The sequence below is a fragment of the Pyxicephalus adspersus genome, chromosome 7 (assembly GCF_032062135.1).
Source record: "Pyxicephalus adspersus chromosome 7, UCB_Pads_2.0, whole genome shotgun sequence".
In the NCBI taxonomy this organism is placed as follows: Eukaryota; Metazoa; Chordata; class Amphibia; order Anura; family Pyxicephalidae; genus Pyxicephalus; species Pyxicephalus adspersus.
The window spans coordinates 39,179,753-39,191,120 of NC_092864.1; the positions used below are offsets into that span (position 1 = coordinate 39,179,753).

Sequence of the window (11,368 nt, forward strand, 5' to 3'; positions counted from 1 at the left end):
ATTTTAAACATATTTTTATGGATTTTAACCAGTGTCTGGGTTCTCTATTTAAACATTAATATCACCCATGTACCACTTTTACCTAAAGAAATTTGTTCTCATTCTTCAAACCTTTTACTGTAACTAATCTTTTTAATTCATCATGCTCCACAGGGTTTCATGTTTGTGCTGCTGGATGGCTTCACAAAGGAAGAGTTGGTTATCCTATAGTAAAACCTACTTTCAACTGTGGATTTGGAAAAAAAGGCATTATAGATTATGGCTTCCGGTTAAACAAAAGTGAAAGATGGGATGCCTACTGCTACAATCCACATGGTATGAATGTCTTACAGAACTATCTCACAGTGCATCTTTTCAGGCTGTTTGTGTAACAACTAATGTTTCCAAGGCAAGTGTGACAAGGAAAAAAGAATATGACTGATTGCTATAGGCAGTGCATCTTTTACATTTAAATATGGGAGTCCCATTGGTTAAAAGTAAGAAGTATTTACCATGCCAACAGTCAGGATAAATTGCATTTAGTGATCTTGTCATACCATTTTTTAATACCGTATCCTGCCTGATATTGGTAAAAAAAAACAACCTTCTTAATCTCATATGTGTTCTGGTGTTATTGGTCAGCAAAACCCAAAAGAGGGCCTTAGCCTTGCAGCTCTTTAAGTCTTTCAGTCAAGAAGAATACAAAATACAAAGCCCTAGTGGCTATGAAATGTTACATAAAAGACTAAACATTAATATTATATAATATTAATATCTTTTCCCAAATTCCCTGATCAATGTTTTTTTTTTGCATTGTAGAGGCCAACACTATTTATTCAACTTCTTAACACTTGTACATGAGGATTATAACCAAGATGAATGTAAACTCTATAAAAACTATGGAATAAATATAGATTGGCGGTAACAGAATTAGGGTACTTCTTTAGGGCTAAAAATGAAAGTACTGACCTTAGTAGGAACCAAAAAATGCTCATGCCATTTGAGAAAATGAAAGAGAAGCCGTTACTAAAGAATGCAGGACGTTGTGTAAGTGAAGCTTTTTTTATTCCTTGTCAGCCCCTTCTGACCACTAAGGAAGGCTGTGAAATTCCCACCAGCTGAATGCATATGCCGCCAATTTCAAGGAGATTAGGATTTGTGCTAGTTTACAAAACTTGGCCACATATGTGTTGAGCCTGCTGGGATTTTCAGCCAAGCACAAGTAGTGAATCTGAGTACACAACATTAAAATGTGTGTTATTGAGAGGTGCTCTTTAAAGCACTCTATTCAGGAAAAAAAAACATGTTATTAGGCATAAATTACAACTATATCTGCTCCTTAGAATTAGCCATAGGCAGGCATATCTCTCATATTCTTTGGGTTTGTCTTGCACCTTTTTTTACAAACAGAATCAATTTAGAGTTTAGAATTTGACAGGTTATGTAAAACTTACCCAAAAAGTTGGAAAATCTGCATGAGCAATAAAAGATTATTTTCAACACCCCCCACCCTTTGGAAATCCTTTACCTTGGCACAATGACAACAGCCATCTGACTAGACTGCTAGCACTGCGGGCAGGGTTATTTCATGTACTCATGTACTCATGCATTCCTATAACATCACTTTCCAGCTTTGATTGGTGAAACCACCAGTTTTTCATATTTAGGAAAGTTTAATTGAGGTAAAAATTGCAACACAGTAATGAAGAACAAACACTAAGCGTAAACAATTGCAAACACAGGATACCACCAAAGAAGTTTAGCAAAGCAGTTAGAATCCACCTATACCTATTACAGAAATAATGCTGTAAGGGTGTAACAAATTAGGAGGGATGGGAGGATAAAGGGGAGGAAGCGGCCTATGTAGTGATTTTGGAAAAAATAGTCCTCGCTTTATCCATAAAGTATGTTTCTTGTATTTTACTAAGCCATACACTCATCATCATGTGTGTCCAGTATAAAGTAAATATCTTGCAATATTCAAAAATAGTAGCAAAATGGAAGACTCATCATGGAAATGTCCTGGACATGCAATAGACAAATAAATAGGGAGAGAGGGGAACAGGGTTCCCTGTAATTTATTCATGCATTCAGACTACTTTTTACCAGAAAGCACAGATTAGTGGACAATCCCACCAAATTTGTAACATGGGCCCAACAGCTGTATGACATCTAAAAAACCTATCAGAGGTCTCAGGAAACCTTTTATGAAGTTTCTCTGGGGTCATATACCAATGTATTTCATAGGTTTTTCCTGTAATCCTGACCACAGTTTTTATAGGCAGTATACTTGTAAAAGAAATCAGCTTGATTTAAATAATCTTCTCTTTGTGTGTACCACATGACTATACAAACCCAAACTTTAGTAGTGACATCACCATTATGCTACATATAGCCTGTGCAGACATCAGAGTTGTGGGTGGGAGTCATCGAGTCCCCTATAGTGAAAGGGGTGGATACAAGACCAGTCACCCTGTACAAACAGAGAGAGCAGAAGTGCCAGGTAACTGCCACGTAGAGGCATAGTACAGAGATGACTGAATAACTGCATATCTGGATGAAATACATGCAGTTTACCGGAATTCAACTAACAATACATGTGTTGATGTATTTAAACAAGATTAGTTTTGCTTTTAGCTTTTTTCTCCAAAGCTCCAATTTTTTTATTTTATTTAAAAGGTTAGACATGCCTTCTATGTAAGATAAAATGTAATTATTGTTTTAACCCCCATTTTAAAAAAGCAAGGGTGAAGCCTCTCCCCTTCTGTCTTTACCATTGCAGTGATAAAGACAAAATGCGACTGCAGAGTCTCCTGGGATACCAATCAAAGCTGAAAAGTGATGTTATACGAGTACATGAGTATATAAGTACCTTAACTAACCCTGCCCGCATGCTTGTCCCAGAATAGCCATAAGCAGTCTAGTCAGATGGCTATTGTCATTGTGCCAGTAAAGGATTTCGCGGGGGGGGGGGTTGAAAATAATCTTTTATTTCATACATCACACATCCCAGGAGGCTTCTGGCTGCTCCTTCTGCGCATACCCAATCTCAGCTTTGCTCATAAGGGGATTTTTTCCCGTAAAAAATTGCCAATCTCGCACATGCACAGAAGATAGAGGAAGATTGTAGCACCCAGTGCTTCCTCCATGCTAGGACGAATGTGGATTTCAGGACAGGGTGGGACCCAAACAAGAACAGAAAATAAAAATTGGGGGCTCTGCGGGAGTAAAGGTGAGTGTGAGTGTTTTTGGTTGAGTTCTGCTTTAAATGTAACATTTTCTGCACATATTGCTGAGGTTAAATGAACTGCTTTTCTTTTAAAATTGAAAGAAATTTCATTCATTTAAATTGTATTACTATTACCTTTAAAACTTTGGCGATCTGAAGGCGATCTATGCTACTGTTACAAACGCTCATTATTCATGGTCCCAGAACAAATATGCGGATGAAGAGTTCCGTGACTCAGTGACAATAGGGAATCAGAGTGACATGGTGCAACAATCAATAAACCAATAGATAAAATTATGTGTATTCTAAAGACAGGTTCCTTTATTATCATGTATTTGCTACGTTTCAGCAAAAGAATGTGGAGGAGTATTTACTGAACCAGAGAGGATAATTAAATCTCCAGGATATCCAAATGAATATGATAATGGACAGATCTGCTACTGGCACATTCGCCTTCAGGTTGGCCATCGCATACTTCTACAATTTTTAGACATGGACATTGAGGAAGACATGGACTGTTTGTCTGACTACTTGGAGATCTTCGATAGCTATGACGATATTCATGGTTTAGCAGGAAGGTAAAGAATTCTTTCTATTGTCATGTAAAGTTGTCAGACCACATTGGTGATATATATATATATATACATATACACATTTTTTTTAATTCCTCTTAGTGGTTTATCAGGTTTATCCTGTGTTCTGTATTGTGCTAAATCTCAACAGATATAAAAGAACTATATTGTGAAGATTAGGCTGTGTTCAGTCCCTAGGCACCCGTTGCTCCCTAGATACAAATGAATAGCAATGAACAAAACTGAGCTTGAAATTTGCAGTTTTAGGTTTGTTAATGGTTCAAGTTAAAGTTGTTTAGAGGTCCTGAGGGGTTAGATTTAACTATACTTGACCTGTTTTATGTCCGTGGGCCCATTTTTAGTTGGTAATATGAAATTAGATATCAAACAGAAGAATGATCCTTTCTTTCAAATAGACAAAAAAGAGAATAATCAGAATGCTTTTCTTTTAACTGGGGGACACAGTGTACAGAGTATAATTACACTGTATAGTGATCACACACTCATGTAGTCAGGTCAATGTGATAAATACACTATTCTGTGTTTGTAAAAGGAATAATTCAATTATATTATGATCCGGCGGTCTGGTTATTAGTATTTTAGCATTTAGAATGCAATTCAGCTAAATGAGCATTTAGAATGCAAAGAATTGTTTTATGAACAAGTCAAGTGGTCAGTTCATGTTGGAAAGTATAATAAGCACATAGGAATAAAGTAGAAGCATATTAGGATCTTGCAATGTAATATTTTAATTGTAGACAGAGCCTGACAGGCTTACTTAACCCTGACTTCAGCCAAAGCAACCAGCTCTGTTCATCTCTGATGTACCCACACACCCTTGTCTGTCCCAACTCTTCTTTTTACAAAATATTGAATAAATAGAAAAGAAAGAGTTAGACTCTCTCAAAATGGTCACAGTAGGTCTGCAAAGCCAGAAACTAAAAAGAGAGTAGTTTTAGGGAGATATGGTATGAGAAACGTTGCATGAACTGACCCTGTAAAGTAAAGAAAACAAAATGTTTAATGGTCCATGTCTACAATTTTATTCAGTACAGTAGAACGTTTTACAACTATCACGACTACATATATATTGAGCATTTTTTTTTTCCTATATGTGTCTGATTAGCTATAAATACTATATGACAGCAAGCTTTTCCTATTTCTACAGGTTTTGTGGTTACATGCTTCCAGATAGCATCATCAGTACAGGTATGTACCAGAATATCATACTTTTTAGTAATCAGAGTTTCTGAGGGCACATTACTTTACTAATATTTGATACCTTTATTTCCAAACGTACCAAATGCAAATATTGGGCTTGTAAACCTGTTAAAGGTAGGTGTTAAAGCCAATGCAGCATGCAGTGTTTTCCAAAGCAGGTCAACCCACTACATCCCATCCAAGGATTAGAAAATTGCTTTTGCTTATTATAATCCTAGCTGTTTTAAGGTAAAATAAGATATATAATATATATAGAGTGGATTGGGTCTCTTGCTTAGACTAGGACGTATTGGAGAGCCCTGTAAAGACACCTGTACAGATATCCAGATGTTTTTCAAAAGGCAGCTCTTATTTTGATGCAAATTACCTGTTTGACAAAACGAAAATGCCAAACCTGTACACAAAAAAATCCAAGCTTTCCTCCAAAGTAAGTTCAATGCCATTGCTTAATTTTGACATTAATATTATCCAGTATTTATATAGCATCAAAATATTATGCAGCACAAAGTGCATTGTCATATCATATAACTCTCCCTCAGGGGGGCTCACAATCTAATATGTCATATGTCATTACCTAGTCTAAATACAATCTTCGAGGGTACGCTGATTAACCTAACTGCATGATTTTTAATCTTTCATTACCTATAACTAATGACTGTGCCAGAACATGTATGGGCACCTAGATACAGTACTGCATAATCATTACCTGTAATAATGTCTATATGGGAACTTGGTCATGAAGATACAGTTCTCCATATTTATTTTCCATGTCTAATGATCATATGGACATCTAGATACAACACTGCAATTTATGTTGGTGCAATATACCTATTCAGTTCAGTGAACTCTTCTTCACTTGAAACTCTGGAACTCTGGGGACCATCTAACCTCATGAAAACTGTTTCCACAGTTGTACACAACTGGATGAAGCACTACTCTTCCTTCTGAAAGAGTATTATAGCGTCTGTAGGTGTTGATGTCAAGTTCCACTTTAAACCCGGCAAAAAATAATGGCATGTTGGAGTTACCAGCTGTATGGGGTCAAAGATGCTACATGTTGCAAACAAAAAGTTGTTTCTTCCTTGTTTCCATAATAGATATCTTTTGTTCTATTTCGAAGATTTAAAGCTCTACTCCAGCAGCTAAATACACATTAGAAAATCATACATTGTAGTCGTTGTACATTGCAGAGATTTGTAGTTTTGCTTGGAAATATTTGTGTTGTAGCCATACAGCAACAGCCAGATCCACAATCACTCCAGCCAGCTGACTGGACAGAAAGAAAGCAGCAGCAGACTGATCAGGCTGTCTTCGGGAGTTCTTGGCACATGTGTATGCAGCAAATCTTGTTTGGCCCCTAAAGCTATCCCTACCTATCCCAGCTGGATTGCTGCAGGGCAAAACATTACAAGGCTAACATCAAGATGAACTTCCTTGAATTAGTTGTATTTTTCAGCTGCATTAATTGTGCATTATATTTCTGCAATATTTCTGAGTTCTTGGTTAATGCCCTAGACCTCACAAAATTATTATTTCACTTTTAGCATTGTGTCTAATTATATTTCTGCCTGGAGTTCTGCTTCAGACCACCCAAAATTAATGTAATTGTTTTTCAGTGTGTGCTGGAGTGTTAATCCACCCAACAGTTATTCATAGCTCTCAGAGACTCACTCTGGTTGTGAAATTGTTGTGCCTGAGTTTACAGCTCTCTGCACATGTGGCAGCAGTTCTCCGCTCCCCTTGTTGGATGTTTTAATGGAGTACATTTTATGTGGGGACACCAATTTTACAGTAGTTGGATGCTAAAAAAATCACTCTAGGTGGAATGTTATGTTATGAGAATTTATATTTCTTTGATCTGCAAAAAGGGTATTTATAGTTTTGAATAGTTATCCTATACCCCCCCTAAAAAAAAATGTTGTTCTCACTTGTACTCAGGGGTGGACATAAGAAGGTGCAAAGTGGCAAAGTGTGTCTCTGCATGAGGGCCCTGTACCCTCCTCATCTCTAATTTGCCCCCACAGAGGCCCCAAGTCAGCTTGGCAGAGTAGCCCTAAGTCATTATCGCACAGGGGCCCACTGTTAGCTATGTCCACAATTGCCTGTCCCAAAGAGATTTTGCAACCGAACTAGCGGGTGAGTTACTATAACCCTTTAGGGGTCCTAGAGGTTAGATGGGTAACTTTATTTACAGCTATACAAACATTTATGTAGTTTTTACATCTCAACACATTTTTATATTTTGTTTATGAATAGTGTATATATTTTAGTCAGATTTTATTTCTGTTTGTGACACTATTGGGGGGATTTAGGCTCATGCATTAGAGGTATGATTGTTTTTGGAACAAAAAGCTATTAACTGTAATAAAAAAGAATATAAAAAATACAAAGGATCTAAACCTTCCTCATTCTCTCCTAGACAGGAAATGAGAGGAAATATCCTCAGCAGAAATTCAGAGAAAAATGGCACCCAACAAAGATTTCTCACTTAACCAAAACATAATAAATAATTTTGGCTTTAAAGTACAAGTCCAATATAAAGTTTAACAAGATTAGGTTTCAGACTTTTCTATACAAGAGCCCTATAGTAAGATATAGGCCCAGTACTCACTGTAGGCTCAATTCACCAGGATAAAAATACTAATTTTCAAAAAAGTGAAAGTTATTTTCAGTTGAGACCAATGGGATCAAAAGGTTACAGTCACGTGGCTAAAGTAAAACAATTTATCCTTGTGTTAAAGCTTTGTGAATTGAGTCCTGAGAATCGCGTTTGTAAATGAATTGTACTAACACAACTTATTATTTTGCCTTAAGCCAGATTGTGCTAAAGCAGACATAGCCCATTTTTTACGTGGCATTAGAGTGTTGTACACAGGTGTGTTGTTTACCGCATTGTGTTACATTCAAATAATAATAGTGCTGAAGGAACACAAGTTGTCATAATGCATCAGGCTGATTGGGATATTTAACTACCAATGCATTGTCTTTTCTGACAAGGGAAGGTAACCTGTGATACCAGATATACAGATCAGAGGTGTCCTAACTTATCATGAGCCAAGTTGCTTCAAATCCATGTTTAACAAAACAGTTTATTTTTTCTAACATTGAGTTACAATTTTCCTTTTACACAGTCTGGAATTTCGCACCAGCTGTGGTCCACTCCTAGAAAAAATGATTGACTATTATTTTAGAAAGAATTTAATCCAAACTGATTTGAATTTTACAAGTTCATAGCCACATGTCTCCTAAACTTGTGCTTTTTGTGTTGGTTTCAGGAAATGTTATGACATTAAAATTCTTGAGTGACAGCTCCATCGTCGGAGGGGGATTTAAAATCAAGTACTCGACTTTGGAACCATCCCCTGGATCAAATTTTGGATCGAGCCTAAACACGACGTTGGAGGCCATCCCTGACATTTAAGTGTTGAATAAAAACATTAACACATGAGCTGTGGTGAATGCAAAAATCAAGCGGAATGGTTCAGGCGGTTACTCATCCATCTTCGCTCTGATGAACGTAGACTGCACTGGGCAAAGTGCCAACCAACTTGAATAGGAGATGACTGAAACACTTAACGTCCAAAAGACTTTGATAAATTACTTCTTTCCATGTAATACAGTTATGATGTTGATTAATTACAGAAAAGCTGGTGCCTCCACCTCATTACATATGCTGCTGGGTAAAACAAACCTCGGGATACTCATTCCTGATCTAGATCTGCAAATGTTGAAGGTTTGCTTGTTATCTTGATCCTCCAAGTTAAATGCTTAAGGAACTGCTGACCCCAATGCTGCATCTAATGAGGTCCCAAATACTAACCTGCACACTGATTGTAGATTATTGATTCAAGCTACAGAGGTCAAAGGAAATTCATAGCAGCCAAACAACTAGCATTTTCAGAAAGCGTATCAACCATGGCAGGCCACATACTCTTCTAATTTTTGAGTACCACAGTATTATTAAAAAACAATTTAGAAATGCTCTTTCTGGAAGATTTTAAGCCTCTTAGTACATATTAAGAATGATTTGGAAAACTATGTCTCCTATATTCATATTACAAGAAATATGCATCTTCATAAAACATCTCTAGCAGTTGGCACCAGGACCTTCTAGGTCAAAAAACGGTTCTCATAGGACTTTTTTTTTTCTCCTAAGCATAGATACTGTAGTTCTCCCAATGCAAGAGACCTGTGGAAACATTAATAAATAAAAACATCTAATAGACCAGAAAGGGCCTGATTTATTAAAGCTCTCCAAGGCTGGAGAGGATACACTTTCGTCAGTGAAGCTGGGTGATCCAGCAAATCTGGAATGGATCTGGTCCCGGATTGAAACATTTCCTAACAAATAGCAAATTACTTTTAGGAAATCTAATTTTAGGTTTGCTGGATCACTGATGAAAGTGTATCCTCTCCAGCCTTGGAGGCTGGATGACTCAACAAACTCAAAATTTGCACCTTTACCGCCATATTTCCCCCTACTCCATTTTATGTTCTTTCCACAGAAGAATTTGGTAGCATCTTGGTGAAGTAATGTAACTGATCCTTTATAAAAGCTGAATAAATACTGTAAAGGGATATATCGCTGCCCAATACAAACAATGTTTTATATCATCTGTCTGTAAAACTGACATTCTAAATGTAATTCTGTTGTTGCATAAACATTTCTTCTGCTTTCGTTTTCTTTTAATTAATATTATTGTGAGACCCAGATAGGGCTTATTGTTTTGTCATGGCCTATAGCCACCGTCAAAGTTGCTTCTAGATTACCATGGAATGGCTCTGTACTGTGACCTAAGATACCAAGAACAAGACAATGCACCTCACTGTCATCTCTGTAATATCTCTACTAGTCAGTCTTAATATTGGTACTTATTGTTACTTAATGTTATAAATTTGAATACTATTTAATAAAACTATTTGCTTATATTAACTATAAGCACAAAAAAAGTTGTGTGTCTGTATTTATTTATACATGAATACATTGTTACCTTTTTTAATTTAGGGTATTTATCAATATGGAAGAAAGCAATGAAGTGTCACCATATTGATTCACCATGCGATACTAACTAATCAGTTCATATTGAACATTTAGAGATTAAATGTGCTCATAAAGTAAAGAACAATTATGCACTGCCCCTCCTCTGTGATAAATCTCTATCTGGAATGTGTCATTAGATTGATATACATACTTGAAGTGATTGTATTTTTGGCTCCTATCCTACAAGCAACATGCTACTGGGAGGGATGCTGGGTCTATTTCTAACTCCAGGTCCCATAGAAAACAGTAAAATCTTGTTTGCTTTGGAGCTAAAGGTGCATGATTAGGGCCTTATTTAAAATCAAAAGCAGAACTAAACCTAAAAGTAAAAAAACTGCAAGCATGCATGGTTTTTTTTGTAGAAGGGATAGTTTATATCCCAAAAAAAGGGTCCTTGTCTGTTGGCATTTTTTTAACTAAATTTACTTCCTCTTATTCTATTACTGGTATCTGTTCCTCTTTTGGGTTCTGAATCTTTGGCTATTTCAATTGTCAGGCTGGAAAGACATAACTTCCACACTTTCTGGGTTCGCGCATGTGCAGCTCAATGTAGGTTATAGAGAAGACTGCAAATGGGCAGATGAGTATGTTATATTGAAAAAGAGAAATAACATATTCCTTGTGCATGGAAGAACCTGTCTTCTTGGAATTTGTTTATTTTGATTTGAATCTGATTGAAGCTGATTTGAATCTGATCTGAACTATGAAGTTGTAGGAACTGGGCAGATCTGAGGTTTCAAAGTATAGGCTGAACGGAGGTCTGAAGGTGTAGGAATATGGCTGATTGGATGTCTGAAGGTGTAGGAATTCAGTAGTCTGGAGATGAAGAACTAATCTGGGCTCTTTAGGTGTAGCTAATGGGCTGCTCCCATGGGTCTGAAGGGCCATATGAACAGCATATTTACACATTATGGCAGAATTACTTAGCAAAGCAATCCCCTCCAATGCTGCAAAGTCATTGATCCCTTTTGTTGATGGTACAAAAATCTTATTCTAAAGCTGTGGAAATTGGACTGATCTGGACAATATAGATGCAGATAACTGGGCTGATCAAAGGTCTAAAGGTGCAGGAATTGGGCTGATCTGGGCTCTTAAGGTGCAGGTATGGAGCTGATCAGGGATCTGATGGTGCAGAAATTGGGCTATTCTGGGCTCTTCAGCTTTTGAGTTGACCAGGGGCAGCCATATTGACAGCATATTTGCACACTATGGCAGACTTACCTAGCAAAGCAATACCCTCCAATGTTACTCCTTTTTGTTGATGGCACTTAAATCTTCTTCTCACCTCCTTTTGAGTTCGGTGACTTCATCTCTTGATTAGACAGG

The 11,368-nt window shown here is 37.0% G+C and overlaps 1 protein-coding gene across 1 annotated transcript in view; it reads left to right on the plus strand.

Annotated features, from left to right (window-relative positions):
• Positions 1–9,943, plus strand: part of TNFAIP6 (TNF alpha induced protein 6) — a 30,265-nt gene extending 20,322 nt beyond the window's left edge. The window contains exons 3-6 of the mRNA XM_072418149.1: positions 154–315; positions 3,558–3,786; positions 4,949–4,989; positions 8,277–9,943. Of these exons, the coding sequence (XP_072274250.1) occupies positions 154–315; positions 3,558–3,786; positions 4,949–4,989; positions 8,277–8,422 (578 nt within the window). The 3' untranslated portion in view covers positions 8,423–9,943. The remainder of the gene's footprint in view (positions 1–153; positions 316–3,557; positions 3,787–4,948; positions 4,990–8,276) is intronic.
• The last annotated feature ends 1,425 nt before the right edge of the window (positions 9,944–11,368 follow it).